Source organism: Leguminivora glycinivorella, chromosome 6 (genome assembly GCF_023078275.1).
Source record: "Leguminivora glycinivorella isolate SPB_JAAS2020 chromosome 6, LegGlyc_1.1, whole genome shotgun sequence".
Taxonomy (NCBI): Eukaryota; Metazoa; Arthropoda; class Insecta; order Lepidoptera; family Tortricidae; genus Leguminivora; species Leguminivora glycinivorella.
Window position 1 is genome coordinate 20,413,404 of NC_062976.1, and position 22,885 is coordinate 20,436,288.

General features: G+C 37.9%; 1 protein-coding gene across 1 annotated transcript in view; it reads right to left on the bottom strand.

Moving 5' to 3' along the window:
• Positions 1 to 22,885, bottom strand: part of LOC125226968 (calcium/calmodulin-dependent 3',5'-cyclic nucleotide phosphodiesterase 1) — a 416,921-nt gene that overhangs the window by 8,296 nt on the left and 385,740 nt on the right. Inside the window, exons 6-8 of the mRNA XM_048131154.1 lie at positions 21,716 to 21,832; positions 16,527 to 16,667; positions 15,814 to 15,983 (exon numbers count right to left, since the gene is read on the bottom strand). Of these exons, the coding sequence (XP_047987111.1) occupies positions 15,814 to 15,983; positions 16,527 to 16,667; positions 21,716 to 21,832 (428 nt within the window). The remainder of the gene's footprint in view (positions 1 to 15,813; positions 15,984 to 16,526; positions 16,668 to 21,715; positions 21,833 to 22,885) is intronic.

Consider the following 22,885-nt stretch of genomic DNA (forward strand, 5'->3'; position numbering starts at 1 on the left):
TATATATATCGTTGTCTGAGTACCCACAACACAAGCCTTCTTGAGCTTACCGTGGGCCTCAGTCAATCTGTGTAAGAATGTCCTGTAATATTTATTTATTTATTTATTCCAGACCATTTTTTTGTGCATATCACGAGTACCTAAGTGCCTATTCCTTTTCTTTTGCTATTATTTTCTTATCATATTGGGCATAACAGGTATTGCTGGAGTCGGAGACACGGCCAGGCCTGTCCCACTCGCGCGTGTAGGTATCGAACTGTAAGTACCCCTCGCGAGGGGCATATCAGTAGGGCCTCACGGGCGAGCGAGGACGCACGCGCGAGAGTTGTTCGTCAACGTCATATACCTGCGTGCTGATTCGACCGCTGTCACAGAATTGATATTTTATCGTGATATGTATTATTCGAAACCTCATTTGCTTACAAAAATAACTCAAGGGCGGAATTATTATTTTTATGAGTAGGTAATATCAGGCCTGTTTCAATTAAGGTACCTAAATATCTAAGTAAGTACTTGTACTATTATATATTCTGTGACACCGCTAATCTGCGTGGAGGAATCACACAGGGCCGAGAAAATTGGGCACACATTTTATTTTATTAATACGCTACGGAGCCTAAACTATTGGTCACAAGCGAATAGCAAAACGTTAAAAATGCATTGCAAATGCAATCCAAATAAATAGTATTGACAATGACAACACCGTTCTCATTCTATTAGCAATATTTTCATACCCAGAAGTGGAAATAGTACTGAACGATACATCCAAAATCGAGCGATTGAAATGCGAATATCGCCGTCAGCGCCAGTCCGGACAGACCCTAATTCTCCCGAAGGATTGATGGATGGCGACAGCGGGGCAAACTGACGAAGATAGGGCATTGGGGCTCGAGTATCGTATTAGCACGTAATAAGGGTCCCCCCACATCTAGCGTCTCGCGAGCGTCGAGTCGGGCCAACTGTATGGGCAAAGCCTGACGCTGCGTCGACGTCGCGTCGACGCGGCGTCTTTTTCCATACAGTTGGCCCGACGCGACGCTCGCGAGACGCTAGATGTGGGGGGACCATAAGTAGGGTACGTCATCGCACTATTCTACGAAGACATACATATATAAACTCAGGCCTGTATTCCCAAACGGGGTAGACAGAGCACTTTCTATCTGCAATATAACACTTTCAATTCTTCCGTTTTGTATTATACATACATAAATTATAGTAGTAGGGCTCCACCTCCTAACAAAAAAAAAATTATCGGTCCCATCCGGAAGAAAGCATGAAACTTGGCATGAATGTATCTTTCATATATGTGCTTCAATGTCGATATGGAAGCACGCTGAAGAGTCAATTTTCCCCCCCTTTCCCACCATTTTATCTCCCTCATTCTAGTTTTCTGGATTTTATTCCAAAACGGTAGGACTGACAAGTTTACTCTTTAAGAACCAAATCATCGTCGATAAATTACCTATAAAACGATACTAAATACATAGTGATGAGATTAATACTTAAAAAGAAAACAGCCATCAACTTATTATGAAATTGTAAAAAGAGGCACACTTTTTTCTTTTTTGTGTCATTTATAGAAAAAGTACAAGAGTTGTTCAAAAATGGGCTAAAGAGGTTAAATGCCTTATTCATTGAGCTACAATATGATACTATTATAATATGTGGTAGAGTAATAACTTCCAGAGTTACAGCTGACTTCATGAAACAAGCACCTAAGTGTATGATTATCATAAGATCTTTTATTAAGCTCCTAACGATTTAAAAGCATCAGCTGTTATCGCATTCACAAGGTATTGAGGAGATCGTCTTTCGATTAGGACGCCATTGGGGCTAATGCATGCTCCTTTGCAACACACACAAGGCACACAACGGTGCTTAGGTTATTCATAGCATCTCTTTTAATCCCTACTAATATTATAAATGGGAAAGTGTGTATGTCTGTTTGTTTGTCCATCTTTCACGGCCAAACGGAGCGACGAATTGACGTGATTTTTTAAGTGGAGATAGTTGAAGGGATGGAGAGAGACATAGGCTACTTTTTGTCTCCTAACTCGAGAGAAGCCGCGCTCAAAAACTAGTATAAAATATAGCTGATAATTGTTTGAAGGTATTTTTCATTCGAAAACGAAATCATCAAAATCCATTTCAGGCCGTAGCGACACATCAGCACCTATGTTATGATTGTTATGAACTATGGATGATGATGGTTCTTGAGCTAAGTATCTGAATGCACTTTCAATGCACCATTCTGCAAACGGTCCAATTATCCATAACTGTTGAAGCCCCGTGTGTGAGTTGAATTGAATTCACATCCCCTTACCTCCAGTGGGCTGGCAACTTGTCACTTCAATATCACAATTTTTTAAGCCTTCTTGAGCTTACCGTGGGACTCAGTCAATCTGTGTAATAATGTCTTATAATATTTATTTATTTTTCCCCATCGTAATCGTAATTGCTAAGAGTGGTACACAAACTTGAGCAGTTTCGGGAATACAAGTAGGAATTTATGTATGTTTAAGTTTTTATCTTGTGTCTCGATTCTCTTCTAATATTTATAATTATTAAATACTTAATAGTAAACGTTCGCCCTCAAGACTTACTTATACATAGATAGGGCTGGCGTACACGACCTTTATCGAATATGCCTGCCTACATTTGAGGTAACATGTAAAGGTCATCTGTGATACACAGGCAAACCTATCATTTACTCTGGTAGATCGAACTGTCAGACTCATGATAATGTACCGAACGAATGTAATTTGTAAATACACAACAAGAATGATCGTTTCGGATCGTGCCTGCAAAATTGTGTTGAAGGTTGACCTAAAAATGGCTAGACATAAAAAGTTGGATATAATAAATTGCTATTTTATTAATGTTCGTTGATTAATATGATAAGTTTTGTGTCAAAAGGATATGCTTACAGAAAAAAGCACTTTAGTTGATACTTTTACGTTGATAATACCAGTGGTGAATTACAATTAAGGTAATGGACCCAATCATGGACAGTTTAAGATAAATTTTTGCCTATTTTTGATATTTCACTGATACATGTAAAAATTCTACCGCTGAGCGTGTTAAAACTTGAATGTCTTATCCTTCTTTTACAATTCAAGCGTATTACAGAATACATACCTACTCCTGTTGGTTTTTCATAGTTTTCAAATTCAAACGAGGTGTTTTTTCTCCAATCATGGACATCAGTTCTCCAGTAATGGATCCCCCAGTATGGACAGTGAAATAAGTTTAAAATTTTACTTTTAAAACCAACTGATACTCAATGACTCAATTTTATATACCCCAAATAAAATTAGTTTGGGTTTGGTTATCGTAATGCTGCAAAGGATGCATATAGGAGGTGCAAGCACTAACTGCTCGCCCTTAGAGTTGGTCAAAAGGCGCCTAGCATTATCAGAGATAACATACAGTAGAGAAATTTCGTCGGGTACCACGGCGGGCGGGTGGTCTAGTGGTGAAGACGTTAGCCGCGTAAGCTGAAGACCCGGGTTCGATTCCCGGCTCGGCCGCCAGTGGGCCTTTTGCCTTGTCGTTTTTTCTTTCGTGTATGATATCTATTTCAATTTATAGTTTGGGCTATTTTAACATAGGATTGTTTCTTGTAAATTTTGGTTACGTAATTTGTTCCTTGTCCATCATAGGAGGTATGCAGTTTTCCGGTTCAAGTTATGGACACTATCAAAATAAAACTATTTCTTTATATCTTTGGAGAAACAAACTAGTATGTTTTATACCTTAACTGTCTTATGGTTAATGCAGTAAGTAAAACTCATTCAAGTTAACGCCGAGTATTATTTTTTTATACATGAGCTTAACTCTCTTCGCAACATTACTAAGAATCCGTCCTGATATTTTTTTCAGTAAACTGATGATTTTTGTCTCGCCGCCAAATCCTTCAGAAATAACCGAATTAAATGAAACTTCAAAATTAAGCATCTCTATGACTCTTGTTTATGGTACAATGCCTTCAGTTTTTAGAAACTAATTTTAGATACTTATTTCTAAGGATTTGTGTTTTTTTGTGTCCATAATGGCATCACCGTCCATTATAGGGTATTTTACATTAATAATTTTAAGGTCTCAAATAACTTACATACCTACGTCCTATTTGCCTCAAAAGTATCATCTTACATCTATAGCTGGAATAGTTTCCAAACTAGAGATAAATAGAATTATAGTTTAGTCAAATAATTTAAAGAATGGTTAAACCATTTTCTAAATTAATGAAAATGTTTGACGCGTAGTCGCTGTCGTCGTAAAAGCGCTGGCGCACTTTCGTTCCGGAGGTCGCGGGTTCGAACCCCGGCTCGCACCAATGAGTTTTTCGGAACTTATGTGCGAAATGTCATTTGATACTTGCCAGTCGCTTTCCGGTGAAGGAAAACATCGTGAGGAAACCGGACTAGTTACCCTTCGGGTTGGAAGGTCAGGCCCCGTAGCCGAATGGCATTTCTCCGACGCCAAACGAAAGCGATACGCCGCTGGCTCTGTCGCGCCAATACGCAAGCGCAATAGAGATAGATATCTACTAGCGCTTCGTTTCGTGAGCGTTTGTGCCATTCGGCTAGCCACCCGGATGTCAGTCGCTTTCGTATAACTAGTGCCTGCGCCATATCTTGGGATTACTAGTCAAAGCGGACCCCAGGCTCCAATGAGCCGTGGCAAATGCCGGGATAGCGCAAGGAGGATGATGTTTGACGCGTAGTCGCGGATCAGTTACTTTTAATACTGGCTGTGAAAGAGAGCTTGCTGAATAATAGGGAATGTATATATATACTGTTATGTATAAGTATACTTATACACATACTATATGTATTATATACTCAAACAAACATATTTAATCAGAAATAGTAGCGCGCTAAGACTACATTCGCCACTTAATACTGCAGGAGGTAAGTGATTAGTTCCGACCGCTCCGGGACTTGTTAGCTAATTACAAACACTTAGCATGAGTTTGCATATCACGTCCAAATTACAAAAATAACTAGAATAGCTTCGTTGCGAAAAAAGTGCAATGATTACTAACAACCTGCATTTCTGGGGCAAAATATTTTCATCAATGAGAGAGAAAACCTTAGAGAAAACTGCCAAAAGTATTATTTATTTTTCATGCGGACTCACAAATGTCTGACTTCGCCGTTAAATATTATCAATGCGCTAGAGAACGCGTTCAGATATTTTTATCACCTCGGCTGTTCATATTATGGTGGCATCTATACAATATGTATGTATACTTACTAAAACAAAAAACATATTTAATTAGGAACAGGAGCGCGCTAAGACTACATTCGCCACTTAATACTAAGATTACTAAGTAATACGCAGGTAAGTGATTAGTTCCGACCGCTCCGGGACATGTTGTTAGCTAATTACAAACACTTAGCACGAGTTTGCGTACAAAACGAACATTCCGATATGTAGATACAAGACTATATTTGGATGGTTTCACGGAATAGTCTAAATTTAACCTACCAACATAGACGAACCTATATATCTTATACTTTTAAACGAGCAATTCTTGTATATTTATTTATTTATTTATTTATATATATATTTTAAACGAGCAATTCTTGTATATTTATTTATTTATTTATTTATATATATATTTATTTACACTGACGATCTCGGAAACCGCTCTAACGATTTCGCAGAAATTTGTTATGTGGGGGTTTTTGGGGGTGAAAAATTGGTCTAACTTATCCTTAGGTCTCGGAAAACGCGAATTTTCGAGTTTTCATGCGTTTTTCTTCGCGCGCCATCTCGTGTGCAGTAGTTGTACTGTTAAGACAGAATTCTTTCGGTCGATGTAAGTACTATTTATTGCAAACACTAGATGGCGACACAGGTCAAGGCTAAAACGAATAGAAAATACACTATTTGAGTTTTTGTGGCGAAATGCGCGCCATCTCGTGTGGAGTAGTTGTGTTGTTAAGGCTGAGAATTCTTTCGCTCGATGTAGGTACTATTCATTTTTGAACTAGATGGCGACACATGTCAAGGATACGAAACAGAACCGAGCGAAGCTCGGTTGCCCAGATTGTATACTATACTAGTCGATGGTATACGGATTACTAATTACATATAGGTACGATTGTGGGCAAAAATTATTCGAATGTCTGCGTCGTAATTCAAAATAATCACCTCTGAGAAAAGCTTTTATAAATGATAGAAAAATATAACTCAAATAATTGGGGTAATTTCGAAGGTCGTCTAATTTTGCAAATCACATAAAAATCACCATCCGTATTCCTCTTTCGAAATTACCCGAGCATTTCTGTGTTTAGAAATTACCAAAATGCAGGGTGCATTGGGGCTATTCGATAATAAACACGAGTTATCCGATACAAATAGTTCTTATAAAAAGTATATTATTATAAGTACTAAGTATCCGAATTATTAAGGCATCTAAACCTTACTTAGGTTAACTGGAAGAGATTCCTCAAAGGGATACTTTTGCATATTAACTTATTCTATTCTATTCTTAGTTGTTATAATATTCCTACTACAAAGTTTCCTACTAGGAAAGCAGCTTCGTCCTAATTTGTTGGATATATTCTGCTATTAATAGAAAATAAATAGAAACACACTAAATATACCATGATGAACTTTATCCCGTTGTAATAAGGCCTACTAATAGTCAGCTCTGACATTGGCATTTAAGTGATTAGTTTTCACCGCACCGCTGAGCGGTGGTTTTAGCTAATTAGTAATCCTATATGTATATGAGTCTGAAACCTATTATGTTGTACGTAAAACGCATTGAATTATACAGTGACCCAATTTGATCTACTTAGTATATGAAAATCTAAATACCACCCCAGACATTTTAATAAAAAATCTTGCCAAGACGAAATCTTTTATCAAGAGAAATTTCATCTACCATACCTACGTAATAACCTATCCATACTAATATTATAAATGGGAAATATTATAAGCGAATTGACGTGATTTTTTAAGTGCAGATAGTTGTAAGGATGGAGAGTGACATAGGCTACTTTTTGTCTCTTACTAACGCGAGCGAAGCCGCGGGCAAAAGCTAGTACATTATGTTCTTATTTAATGTTTTTTTTTTTTTAATTTAAGTTTCATGACTCATGACGCATTGGATTTATCTGTAATGTCATTGAAATGTGTTCAAATAAATAAATAATAATGAGTTCGCTAGGTAGGTATTTGCACCATATCCTGAAAACCTTTGTTTTTTTTTATAATCCGGAAACACATTGTAGGCACTGGTCCCACCGCGAGCTAGTAAGCTATGAGCTGTCGGCTATAAAAACGACCAAAAGATAAGCACTCCCGTGCAAATATGAAAGAGACACGGCGATATTGATAGCTCACCGCTGGGCGAGTAACTATAAACATCGCCGTGTCTCTTTTATTTACACGGGAGTGATTATCTTTTGTTCGTTTTTATAGTCAATAGCTCATAGTTTACTAGCTCGCGGTGGGACCAGTGCCGTAAGGATTAAAAAAAAAATGACACTCCACATACATTCTGGCCTCGAATGTCCAATCCCCGTACGGTTCCAGGTTTCAGTGTCTGAATATATTTCACTTATATAGTTGTATATGGTTTAATTAAACAAACAAGAGCCAAATAAAATCTTTTCATTTGTCACCAAGCACACGTCACCAGAAAACTAATTGGAACCCACGGAAATTCAATTAAGAAGTGCATTTTGCAACCGTTCTTACAAGCGACGTTTGATTAAAATGTAAATTCTAGGAACAGGATCGCTCAGTTTTTATTTGTGATGTTCCATGTCCAAAGAGCCCTTCAGTGTTTCTCAAAATTACATCCATACTAATATTATCAATGGGAAAATGTGTGTGTTTGCTTGTTTGTCGGTATTTCACGCGAACGTTATGAGAACTTTATTTTAACCGAAATAAACCGGTTTATTCGACAAGCGAGATGCACCGGCGCCGCGTAAATACCTACGTTCACGAAGCGACTTTTTTGTTTGGTTAGAACAGTATTACTTATCATGCTGCGGAATAAACCGGTTTATTTTGTTCTAAACCGGTTAATCGAACGAAACCTTTATGAAAGCGTTCCCCTAAAAACCGGTTTAAAAATAGCGGTTTTTCGAGCGAAAACGAAACTTAAAGGTTTTGCCGCAAGTACATGATAACGGTTTGAAATTTTAACCGGTATCCGAGCCCTGTCCGTAAGTGACTTTTGAATTTCTGTTGGAATTTCACTTAAAAAGGATCTTATTTGCACTTGAAACAAAATGACCCTTAAGTGACGGAAAGCTACATATAAAGTGAAAAAGAGATTGCCCCAAGACAGGCGAGGCGGGAAAAACGACATTCTTTACAGCTTGGATGCAATGACGAAATTTTTCATCTCACTAGCGCGGATCTCAAATGTTCGAGCATTATTTATTTCGTTCGCTGCTGTGATAAAGCTATTTGACGCAAATTTTGATTGTTTTACTTTGCTTTTATAGCAAAATAAAAAGGATAATCTCATATTTCATTATTTTATTTCATATTACAGCTTTTATTCATATTTACATTAATTTTTTTTTAAAACTACGTCGGTGGCAAACATGCCTACGGTCCGCCTGATGGAAAGCGGTCACCGTAACCTATGGACGCCTGCAACTCAAAGAGTGTCACATGCGCGTTGCTACGTAGAAACTTGTACACTCCCTTTTGCTGTGTTAAGTATAAGTACACAGCAAAAAGGAGTGTACAAGTTCCAAGGAGGGTTCGGGTTGCCGACGACTCAAACAGAATTATAGGACATTCTAACAGATTGACTGAGCCCCACGGTAAGCTCAAGAAGGCTTGTATTGTGGGTACTCAGACAACAATATACATAATATACAAATACTTATATACATAGAAAACGTCCATGACTCAAGAACAAAAATATCAGTGCTCATCACAGAAATAAATGCCCTCTCCGGGATTCGATCCCAGAACCGCGACTCAGAAGGCAGGGTCACTACCGACTGAGCCAAACCGGTCGACATAAACTCACGCTGGTATTCCCAAAAGGGCTAGGCAGAGCACGTAAAAGTTTCAGTCCCACCATGCGCATATAAGGGGTTAAAAGAAACCGAAATTACCTATCATATAGCAGTAACAGGTTGCTAGCCTGTTGCCTACAACATAATTCCCATATCCCACGTAACGAGGAGCATTCTCATTGAGCTCGCGCTGACATGATTTTACATGTTTAATAAGAAAATGTACAATACCATATCTGTTTTAAAATCGGTAACGGCTAGAGTCACATAAATCTCATAATATTATATTAGTAATCTCATAATAATACCTGTGTGGTGACGGGTTAAGAATTTCACCACCCCCTTTCTTCCCGTGGGTGTCGTAGAAGGCGACTATGGGATATGGGTTAAATTGTTGCGTAGGCGAGAGGCTGGCAACCTGTCACTGCAATGTCACAGTTTCGTTTTCTTTCAACCCCTTATTTGCCAAGAGTGGCACTGGAGCTTTAGTGGTTTCATGTGTTCTGCCTACCCCTTTATGGGATACAGGCGTGATTGTATGTATGAATTATGTTAGTAAATGGCCTCATTATATATGACCTTTACCTTAGTGTCCTAATTTTCACTCCATTAACTAATCTTAGAGGTACTCGTACAGTCGCCATCAGAAATATCGGAGCGGTCAAGGTGCTCACAAATATCTGACCACATCTCTGTTGTCAGGGCGATAAGGCGTGTCCAGATATTTTTGCACGCCTCGCCCGCTCAGATATATCTGATGGTGACTGTACAAGAATAGATCGTCCCATTAATGCAAATACCGACTAAGTGACTTTTTGACGAAATCGAGTTTTTAGCACCTATAGAATAAGGTTTTCAAGGGCTACAATATGTTAAAACCCATGTATTGATACGACGCTGCATTCAAAAGATAGCTTTCGCATAAAGTTACTTAATAGTCAATTTGTTGCATTATAAACTGCCAGAATGTGATATGAATATTTAATATAAACTTTTATGCTTTATCCGCCAAGTAGAACCTTTTAATGGTGTATAGTGTTTTTTTGCATTTAAACATTTTGTTAAAGTAGCCATCTTATGTTCTACAAAAAAGTTTAATGTGTACATATTTGATTTTTGCAAATAAAACTATCAACAAAATTCTTTATTTTAAGTCAGGCTTAATACACCAAATGTCTTTAAGATGTTTTTCCAGAAGATGTTTGTTTACAAACATCAGCAATGTCATTCTACCAAAAAGTTGTATAGGGACTATAATTGGTTTTGCATGTGATGTGACGAAGGAAAGGATAACGGTATATTACTGCAAATACCGACTATGTGTAAATAGGCGATTTTGAGATAATGCGGTTTTAAAGTTTGAAGGCACGTTTTATATAAAAACATGAAGAAATGTACGTTATGTGTATGGCATTTTAAAACCTATATTTTTTTGTTTACTACTTTGTCGTATATATATTCAGAATGTATTTAGTTGGCGATCAAATACGATTTAATGAAACAGTCTAATACCTACTTAGTTGGTTTTTCCTGTAGAAATAAATGTTTGCATATTTCTCTTCTTTATACATATAAACCATTGTTTGTCTTAAATTAAGCTTCGTTTTTCATATGATGTTCTCGTGATTAGCAAAAAGTGCGTTGAGAACCTCCTCCTTTTTTGAAATCGGTTAAAAATACAATAACACAAACGGTTTAAGCTGAAGGAATCCAATTTAGTGTAATTTTATGTTTCATAACTTCGATGACCGTTACTAATTACAGTGTTATATTTAAATCAAATCTTTTTTGCCACTTCACCGACTGGTAAAGGCTCTCTTAGTTCTTCGAAAACGGACGAGAGAGTTGCATTTTATCCACAAAATCTTGTGGATTGCATTAGTGCAAAGTTATTTCATACTAATTTTAATTTGGTAACCTAAGCTGGTTGGCAAATAACCTTAAATTAACCTTTGAATTACTAAAAATAATACAAATCGGTTCAGACGTCTGTGAGTAATCGCATAACATGTATCGTTGTTTTAAAAACTCGAAGTGGAATTAGCCTACGACACTAAATTCACTGCGCCAAAGTCACTGTATTGTAGACGTAGGTAGATGATATTCTTATATATTAATAAAATAGTGATAAAGTTATTAAACGTCATCTTCATCGCTGCTGATTCCCATACAGCGACATCTAGAATCTATTTTTAACGCCTTACCAGTTGAGGAGGGTAATAGATATAAGCTTAAGTTAAAAAATTGGTTGATAGAAAATGTTTTCTACAACCTAAATGAGTTTTTCTGAAATATCCCGGGTAATAATTATAAGTTAGCCAGTAAGCTAATATAGTCAGTAGTTTTTAAGAATATAGTACGCTCGAAATGGGCAACTGTTGATACTGTATTTCCTGTATATCATACCATCTTATGTACACAGTTAATTATGAATAAACTTTACTTTACTTTACTTACTGGCATACCTACGGTACGAGTAGACTTCAGATGTCACAACTGTGTACCACTTCACCAACTGCAGTATTAACGCCGTGGCTTGCGTGGGCGACGGTCGCGCGATGGTCGCGTGACGGCGATGCGATGCATACGAAATCAAACCTTATCAATATGGAAGTAGACGATGCGATGAGACGCGACGGCGACGGTCGCGCAACCGTCGCCCACGCAAGACACGGCGTAAGTGATTAAAACCACCCATGGTACTCTTTAGGTATGAAATCTCTGTCACAAAGGCTGCATAAAGCCTTGAGGACACTTAGGTGGAGTCGAGCAGCGTCGAATCGAGCCCTGCATACATTTACAATGAACGATGAATCCGATTCGACGCGTCGCTAATGGACGTAGTTTCATAAGAAATGCAGAAGGCGAATTAATGAGATTCGACTCGGCGAGCTTAGTGGGCACCAGGCTTAAGTCATGTCGAGATCTGGATGTAGCACAAGGCAAGGAAATCAACGCCACAAATTGAACTCCAGTTCAATAGAACCACCTCAAACCTCTTAACGTATCATACCATATTTCTATATTGGTCTAAAGCTCGATAAACAACTAGCTATCTCTGCGTTCAAGAAAATGGACTTACGCAGACTTTTTGACAAAGGTATCATAACTAAATAGTACCATGAGTGCTTCCAATCACTTAATACCTAGTTAGTCTAGCATTGTCAGCCGTGGATGTGTTTGTATCGAATTCCACCAGCGATGAAGATGTTGTTTAATAACTTTTTATCACTCTTGGGCAGTAAGTGTGCAATCGCACGCAGGCGTATCAGAAGTAAAAGAAAAAACTTTTGTTTAAAGTGTTTAAATTTGTATTTTGGACTACCATAAATACTTTTTTCTTTTTATTGCAAGTGTGATGAAAAACACTGCGTGTAACTGGGGGCGTAAGAATATTGCAAACATGATTGCTTTAAATCGCCCCAGAAACCTATGTAATTACCGTTACACATTACTTTTTCTTACTTATTACCTCATCTACGCCTAAATTTTAGTGACGTTGGCGTAAATGATTACTACAAAACTTTAGATAAACTATTACTTCAGGTTATTGAGCGTACAAAAACTATTTACCTATACCTAACAGTGTAGATAGTGAAATTTTGGACATAAATTATGGCGGACTTCGGATTGCCGAGACAGTGAACTAGTATGTAGTAAGTATAAGTACCTATGCATATTATGCTATTACCCAAAAATGCATTAACCGATTTGTAAAATTCTTTTTGTTATTTCAAGAGAATGCTATTGCGTTACTTATTGTAAAATTTTACTGAAATCGGTTAAAGTATTTTGTGAAAAATCTCCTAAAACCGATTGAAGAGGATTTTTTCAAAAATTTTTTTTTGAGAATAACCCTTCAAAACCTCAAATAAAGTATTATTAATGGTTAGTAATGTTAAAAAACTTTTTGTTACAAATGTACCACTTTAATTAACAATGATAAGTGAAGTTTTGTAACATAAAATTAGAGCAGCTATATTTCCTGCAGCTAAAACCGCCTATGTCATTGAGAATATTTAATATATTTTGAAATAAGTTCAAAACTTTTGTATATTTTTTCTTTTTTTGCAAATCATAAGTAAAGTGTATGAAAAGCAAAGCTTAATCAAAGGGAAACACTGCTTTATATGTATTAATAAGAGAAATATACAAATTTTTATTTCTACAGGAAAAACCAACTAAGTTTGCTACTATTTTTTTTTATTCGTAGTTTTATCGGCAATCAAATACAGCCTGGATATTTTTTACGATTAAGTATTAAACAAGACAATACGGGCTGTAGAATGCTGTATACAAATAGTAATTTTTTTCATGTTTTCATATGAAATCGTACCTTCAAACATTAAAATCGCATTATCTCAAAATCACTTTTTTGCACATAGTCGGTATTTGCAGTAATGGGACGAGATATAGAATAGTTGCTATCGACGACCGGTCTGGCGCAGTCGGTAGTGACCCTGCCTGCGGCGCCACGGACCCGGGTTCGAATCCCGGTAAGGGCATTTATTAGTGTGATGAGCACAGATATTTGTTCCTGAGCCATGGATTTTTTCTTTGTATATAAGTATTTGTATCCATACTAATGTTATAAATGGGAAAGTGTGTGTGTCTGTTTGTTTGTCCGTCTTTCACGGCAAAACGGAGCGACGAATTGACGTGATATTTTATGTGGAGATAGTTGAAGGGGTGGGGAGTGACATAGGCTACTTTTTGTCTCTTTATAACCCCCCACTTCCCCAAAATGGGAGAGGGGGGTGGAACTTTGTAAGCATTCTGCAGTTTTTGAATTTCACGCGAGCGAAGCCGCGGGCAAAAGCTAGTATTATATATATCGTTGTCTGAGTACCCACAACACAAGCCTTCTTGAGCTTACCGTGGGACTCAGTCAATCTGTGTAAGAATGTCCTATAATATTTATTTATTTATAGTATATTATATACTAACCCCCTTATTCATAAACGGCCACTAAATTTATCAAGCCGATAAAGTTCGTTTGTCCCTTTCCGACGTATTGGTGTGATAGAAAGGGACAAACGAACTTTATCGGCTTGATAACTTTAGTGTACGTTTATGAATTAGGCGGTATAACTGTATCAGTAAGGGTACATTTGAAGGTATTTATAAGTATACTTAAGGTAATTAGGTGTGATGAGCACAGATATTTGTTACTGAGTCATGGATGTTTTCTATGTATATAAGTATGTATTTATCTATTTAAATAAGTATATCGTCGCCTAGCACCCATAGTACAAGCTTTGCTTAGTTTGGGGATAGGTTGATCTGTGTAAGGTGTCCCCCAATATTTATTTTATTTTTTATTTGTCGGTCTTCTAAGAAATCGGGACTTGCCTTCAAAAGAGCTCTAATAATTGTAATTGATTTGCTTTCGGGAATTATTATATATCAATCGTTCAATATATATTTATTAGTGTTATATCAAAAAAACGTCATTCTAGTTATTTTGGCCGAAATAAAGAGTTTTTTAATTAATTATGTGTTAATGAATACTTACTCGAAAGTAGATCAATGCAGATATTTTTATGTGGTAATACTTAGTATGGACTTAATGAAACGTTATTGGTTGTTAAAGCAAACCAACTTAACGGGATGTAATAAGGGAGTCAAGTATCTTTGAAATAAAAATTAAAAGAAAAAAAAAAAGATAAACTCACACATCTTCGACAGAACATGACTCAACGACTATGCTAAAAATCCGCTCCGGATTGCAACTGAGTTTGAGTCCTGACAGTGGTGTGATTTTTTATATTTTCCTTTGATTACAATTCAATTCAATTCAAAACCTTTAATGTCATAAACAACACATCAACAAATAATATAAGGTACTATCGCTCGCAGACGTTTCAGCTTGATAAAAAAAAATTGGTACGTCATGTCAATGATCTAAGCCACATTAGTATGATTCCACATTACAGATATAGGTATGTATGTATATTCGTGATGTGACAAAAGATAACTCCACCCTAACGAACCGTAAACTCCACGTGACTGCTCCATGTCTATTTCCATCCGAGCGTGTTTGAGATATAATGAAGGGCAAGACACGTTTTTCATATTGAATTGTGAGAATCCGGAATAAAGCCGAATTTGGTGAACTATAAGTAGCTGATCCAAATATAATAATAGGTGAAACCAAAGTCATATAGTCTCCGTTGGCTTGGCCACCTCGAAAAGTTGGGAGAAGATCTGGCAGTCAAAAGGGTCTACTTGGGTCAACCAAAATGGACACCTAACCATCCTGTTGCTCATCCGAAATATCATTAAAAATAGTGGTCCTCCGTGACCGTAGCGTTGGTGAAAGCTGGCGTCAACCAGAGACACTCGGTCGAGGTGTCGAGTCTTGTGTCGGAGGCCAATAACTCAAGCCGTGGCCCAGGGCGTCCCGTTCACTCATGGAAGCGGTCCGTCAAAAATGAGCTACGAGCGGCCGGGTTGAGCTCCTGGCCACGACGGTCGCTGAAAATAGGAAGGCGTAGCGCGAGCTCGTGAAGGACCTTTGCACTTCTAGGGTACCTTAGGCCGATTTCATATTATCCGATCTGATATCGGATGTTGGAAGGATTTCCTACCTATTACCTGTAATCTATGGGATATCGGTCCAACATCCGATATCGGATCGGATAATGTGAAAACGCACTTAGGACTACAACACACATTTATCTGAAAGCCACGCTAGTAGCGTGCGAGGTGCGAGCATAGCGAGTGAACACACTAGGGGACTAGCTAGTTGTCGCGGTCGGGTGGTCGGGTAGTGACGTCACAGCTCAGTAAGGCTTGTACTTACCTGAAAGCAGCGCTGATGTGGTGGTTCTCGAGCACGGCGCGGTCGTTGTACAGCAGCGCCGTGTCAGAGCCGGACATCACGTGGAAATTGTTCGTGGTGCCGGTGTGCTCGAAGTCGTGGATCACGGCGGCTACTAGCGTCGCGAAGATCTCGAGGTCCGATAGCCAGTTCTGGAAAATACGAATTTTACTAAGATTAGAACAGAAAAGTGTGGTGTTTTTTGATATCGGAGGTATCTATATTTGGTGTCCGAGTATCTACACCAAGCCAGGAGGTCTGAATCTCAATCATTGTCAACATCGACAATGTCTAGTTAAAAGGAAACTGAGGATACTCATTTGAGCTAAGTTGGCCAACTTCTACGAGTAATTTTTGATTATATTTTTGGTTTAGCTGTAAAAAGGTAAAAATGGACAGTTTTTCTAGCATACATGTCTCTTGGTGTTACTGATGTTAAGCTGTTGCGGGTTACATAACGAAGTTACTTGAAACAACGTGTTTGTCATTAAAACTGATGGCCTGGTCTCATTTCCAGAGGTTCAACTGATATATGAACTTGCTACATTTGCGGCGAGAAGTTTCATGCAGTGATATGACTTGACTCAGCGTTACATGACACAGCGTTTATGGAGGGCTAATTTATGATGTGGATAAGGGTTGCAGTTATAACTGAAGAGTCGGAGTCCTGGTAGATGATGGAAGGTACTACTCACCATGAGTCCAGTCTGACATAGCATGTAGTGCACTGTTTGCGCAACATCAGCCGCGTGCAGATTGTTATGGTAGGGGTTATTGAACTTGCAGTAGCCTTCTTCTATCCTGCTCAGAAAGCTTTCTAGGATCGTTGGTGGAACCTGGGAACAAATATTTTATAACAACATAAGTATAATTGAAAACATAGTCATAAATCACCTCAATTTCTACATCAGTGCCAGGATGGGTACAGAAACAGGATATACTCCGTAAAATTCGGCGGATTACCTATAATTTTAGCAGTTTAACAAATAGATTATCTACTTCTACACATTATTATTGTATTGAGGTGTGCAATAAAGATTATTTGTATTGTATTGTAGGTATTATCTCATGGTAGGTATTGATACAAGTTTGATGTATATTGTCAACACAATTCGACACATATAGGTACATACACTACTGAAAGTCTGCACATAACTATACTTTTTCCCCTTTCATCTTTCTGTTTGAGCAACTATTTATTGCCACACTAAGCTTCAATACCTAATCAGTAATGAACCACATGATTGTATATTCAAATGCACTAATAAATTATTCTCCGTAACCAATTTAAGGTTAAAAACCCTATCTTCTTCTAGACAGACAAAGTGGGTATTAATAAAAGTAAAATTACGGAGCTTAAGATACTAAATAGCTCAATGCAGATGGCTGGATTATTGGATTTCGACGATGCATTAGACTAAATTGCCATGTAAGATTACTGGATAACGGATCTTGTATCCATATCACATTATTCATTTACTTTTGATACTTATTAGACAATTAATACGTGCCTTAGATAGATAGATAGAATACTCTTTATTGGCACACCTCAGCAAAAGATACAGAAAAAAGATACAGTGGAGACAAAACAAATGATCATTGCCTTCATCATTTAAAAAGAATCACAGGAATATTGAAACCAGCCGGACAGAAATACCCCTGGATAGTTTTCATTCAAGCTCAAATAAAGATCTTTTTTTTACAAAATTAAAATCAAAAATTTCCTTTGTTATTTTTTTAAAGCCGACAAAGTTCAAAGGTGAAAGAACTTTACTTAGCTGAACCCAATCTATCTCCCACCCACGTATCAATTCATCTTTCTTCTCACGCCTTAACATTTTTACCAATCACACTTTTCCGAACTAATTTGTTTTCCCAGTGCAAAAATAATTATAGCTCAAAACTTCGTGGATCACGTCTTTTTATTAACTTATTTATTATCTTCGCAAAATATCCTTAGACAAGCGCACGTACCGACAACATTCCTGAATTCTAAAGAATCCGATGCTGTTAAGTTATCTTGGTTCTATTAAAAGTTTGAGCTTTCGATAGAGATGGGAATTTCAAACTCTCGTTTCAAAATGACGGAAATCTAGACGAAGAATACGTGACATACGACGTTTTGTGTGTATTCGTGAGAAGCCTACACATGAGAAGTCTTTGGAGTTTCGGAAAGTTATTTTTAACGTGCAAATTACCGCTTTGGGTGTTTTCAAATTTTCGTGTATTGACAAATGGAGATATTAGGCAATTTCAAAATACGAGAAACATTTTGCATAGGTGAGCAAATTCCCGTTAAATTTGTACATTTGGATCACGTCTCCGATTTAGATAAAAATTGGTAGGCTGATAGAGTCCATGATGCTGAGCAAGATCCACTAGGTTTCTCAAAATGTCCTAGGTTGATTGTATGAAACTTTCTTTTTTTGTTACCGAAAATGTATAGAAATCTAGTAACAAAAAAACCGGCCAAGAGCGTGTCGGGCCACGCTCAGTGTAGGGTTCCGTAGTTTTCCGTATTTTTCTAAAAAACTACTAAACCTATCAAGTTCAAAACAATTTTCCTAGAAAGTATTTACAAAGTTCTACTTTTGTGATTTTTTTCATATTTTTTAAACATATGGTTCAAAAGTTAGAGGGGGGGGACGCAGTTTTTTTTCCTTTAAGAGCGATTATTTCCGAAAATATTAATATTATCAAAAAACGATCTTAGTAAACCCTTATTCATTTTTAGATACCTATCCAACAATATATCACACGTTGGGGTTGGATTGAAAAAAAATATCAGCCCCCACTTTACATGTAGGGGGGGTACCCTAATAAAACATTTTTTTCCATTTTTTATTTTTGCACTTTGTTGGCGTGATTGATTTACATATTGGTACCAAATTTCAGCTTTCTAGTGCTAACGGTTACTGAGATTATCCGCGGACGGACGGACGGACGGACGGACGGACGGACGGACAGACAGACATGGCGAAACTATAAGGGTTCCTAGTTGACTACGGAACCCTAAAAAGGAAGGTTTCATACAAACTACATATGACATTTTGAGAAACCTAATTTAGTTGATCTTGCTCAGCATCATAGACTATCAGCCTACCAATTTTTATCAAAATCGGAGACGTGATCCAAATGTACAAACTTAACGGGAATTGCTCAGCTATAATAATAAGTTAGAAATTGGTCTTACTTCATGGAGCCTCATAAGGGATGGTGTTTTCAACTGATTAGGAACTCTGATCTGACTATCCGGCTAGATTTGTTGAAACTTTTTATCAATAGAGGGATTTACACATAATTAGATTTAGATAGAAGAAACGAGTTCATTTATTTGTATGGCGGCCGAGCGTGTCAGATTTTGTACTGAAGTTGTTACTTGCCTGTGATTTTAAATATGTCTCAGGCCCTTGAGTGTTGATAAGTTTTATGTTGTTGCAATTAAATATCATGTAACGAGGCATTTTTAATGTTTTTGTTGACTTCAACTTACAAAAATTGACGCCCGAAAGCTGCAAGCTGCGATTAAAGATGGACAACTCAGTGGATTTCACTGAGTTCATTTGACACGCTAAGTAGATACGTTTGCTTGATCTATGGTTTATATGACATCTGTGGGAATTTACTTATTTGGAACATCATGTGTCTTTGACAAAGTAAGTTAATTTAGGCTCAAGAATGCACCTTTAATTATGGCCTGAATTAAAAACAAGGCATTTTATCTTCTTAAATTATGCAAGGCAATCTATTTGACCTGACACAGCAACAAGGAAAAAAGGGAAATTCACAACTAACATGGCCTATTTATCCGTTAAGGATAAGGAAATAAAAAGGTCCTCGAAGCTGAGATAATTTAGACGAATGGGCAACGGCAAAGTCAGTGTAATCTACGGGCAAATGAGGTATCTCCTCTTAAGAATTTAGGGAAATCCCTAATCAGTCTGAGTTGATAAAGACTGTTTATAACCTATTTAACCACAACATTAAAATGTTGAAAAAAACCCTGACCGCGTCATAGTGGACCGATTTTCATGAAACTTGGCTAAGAACACTCAAGACTAATTCAGCTTTTAAACAAAAGAAACTAAATCTAAATTGGTTCATACGTTCGGGAGCTACGATGTCACAGACAGACACACACACAAACAGACAGACAGACAGACACGTCAAACTTATAACACCCCGTCATTTTTGCGTCGGAGGTTAATAAAATAACCAGCGTTTACTAAAGTCCTGGTGTTGATGTTTATTCCATTAGGTGATATTTTTGTTAAGACCCCGAGGGATGAACATCGTAGGACATAATTATTTAAAAAAATGTTATTATCATGTCCTAATCGTAAACATCAAGTCAGACATAGATATATTGATGGCCGGTCTGAACAAGTGAACAACGTCCATATAATTTAAAAAAAAAACAGCAGTTTAGAAAATATCTGTCGTTTTCACATTCATTACACTTTAATTTTTGCTTTATCACGTGCAGAACTTCAACTTCACTTCAGCCTCAAGAAACGACAACAAAAACTTTTTAAATGTCACGCTCACGGTGGTCCAATGAGAAGCCCCGAGAATTCGCTGATTAAATTGAAGACTCATGTCTGACTTAAATAAAACGGAGTTGGTTTAACTTCTCGTAAGGAGCTTTGGAAGAAATGGGACCATTTCAAATTCTTCGGCAGTTTAAAGTATTTATTTTATTGAAGTAATTTATAGGGTTGAGTTAGCTTCGTAAGGTTTTTATTTGTGAGACTGTCAATCATTCAGTAGGGATGGTGGGTAAATAACATTTGTTATAAAATATAAGTCGAATTCAGAACCTCCTCCTTTTTTAGAAGTCGGTTAAAAATAACCTGGATTCAAGGTAAAACAGAAGAGAGACAAAGTTTAATAACTATAGTCAGCGAAGTTTGTTCGTAATCTCGGAGAGATAGATTTTCAAGTTACGACCAAGTAAGATGGCGAGTCATATTGTAGAAGGAACGTAAAGTTGCGTAGCAAAAAGCAATGCATAACATGCTGTTTATGAGACCAGGGTGGCTAGCCGAATGGCACAATCGCTCACGAAACGCTCACGAAACGAAGCGCTAGTAGATATCTATCTCTATCGCGCTTGCGTATTGGCGCGACAGAGCCAGCGGCGTATCGCTTTCGTTTGGCGTCGGAGAAATGCCATTCGGCTACGGGGCCTGCAGTAGTTAGTATTCGATTGATATAGTTTTTGGTGATAATGACGCTAAACTAAACTCCTATTCTCTATAGTTTGGTAAAATATTACATCTATGCCATTCTTCCCTTCTGGTTTTCTTCCAATGAGACACAACAGATCAGTTATTGTTTCTCTCATCATCATCATCATAACAGCTTATTATCCCCACTGCTTTCGTTTAGATTTCTCTTTCAAAACGATACTCGTCCCGGTCTTCAGCTAATCTCATATATAAGTGACCCTCAATCTTCTGGACATCGTCCACCCATGGAATCAACGGATTCCATGCGCTTGTTACATCCAAAAGCGGCCACCTTTCCGTTAACATTTAAGTTCATAAGCCATCACTCCTAGCAACATGTCTTGAATCAGCTCATAAATTTCTGCGAGAGTCATAGGGAATGGAGGCAAAGGAAAGTGCACCTCACGTTAAACTTGTGTTTCATCCCGTATCGGTTGAGCAGCTCAAAACACACCACAACTTAGCCACTTCTCGACCTTTCTTCCCAGCGTGTTTTGCGAATGAGACTTATCAGCATTGATTAGTCTTGTTGCGTCTCATTCATCAGCCACTAAACGTAATTGTTTTCCTGTACGCCTTTGACTCAGCTAGAAGAAGATGACTCATCTAGAGTCTTCTCCCGGAGTCATAGGGGTGTGCATAGGAAAGCTTACCTTGAACTTGTGTATCATCCCGTATCGGTTGAGCAGCTCGTAGCCCAGGTACTTGAGAGGTGCGCCCGCCGCTGCCTCAAATAGCGCGAACACGTCGAACGACCATTCATCCAGCGTCTGAAACAAAAGAAAGCAGATTTTAGTTTCTATGTCACAGCAAGAGCTGAGGGTGTTAGGAATGGGGTGGGAGGTTACCCAAGCTGCCCAAGATCGGAGTAAATAAATATGATTCCAGCCCTACGCCCCAGCAGAGGGTAACAGAATTTAAAGAAAAAGAAGAAGTTTCCATGTCTGTGTGACCTTCAAGCGACTGAGTGGTGATCGCACAGGATAAGAGCGAATGGCGAGTTTAATGTCGGAGGCCAAGATCCACTTCAGCGCAGTAAGTATTTACATAAGTTTGTCTATGGTACAATTACCATGGTACCATGAAACGACACACCAGGGTACAGATAGAGAAACAAATACCAGCGCTTTTAAAAAGATAAAGAAACGAGATGTGGAATCAAAATTATGTATTTAAAGTCACACACAGGTCGAACGCGATTAATTAACATTATTTTTACCTTTTTTCCCAACGTTTCGGCCAGGTTGCACTGGCCGTGGTCGCGGAAGACTGACGTCCCAGCAAAGTGTCACCGGAGATGTAAACAACACAAGACTACCCGATATTAATTTATATAAATGTTCGGGGTAGACAAATAAATATAATCTACCCGCTTTTAGTTATTGTTTATTTCCCACCGCACGACACACAGCACTCACAACATCCGCGCACTGGTCCGAAGATAGATCTTTTGGTTTGAACATTTGAATCACTGGTCCCCATGTTGGCGATAATCTATACCCGTCTTCCCTGTTAAAGTTTTTAGGATATTTTTTAATTTCGATCGCCTCCCTCACAATCCGGGGATAATAGTGTCGCTCGGTGGAAAGAACTTTGGGTTTGTGTAGCTCAATCCAGTGATTCGTTTCCGCAGTAAGCAAGTGCTCGGCGATTGCAGATTTGTGTATATGGCGATTTTTAACTGCCGCTATGTGTTCCTTCACCCTCTCTTGAACGCTGCGCTTTGTTTGGCCAATATACGCACTTCCACAACTGCAATCTATCTTGTAGACACCCGGACTTTGGTACGGAATGACATCCTTAGGACTGCGTAAGAGACTCGC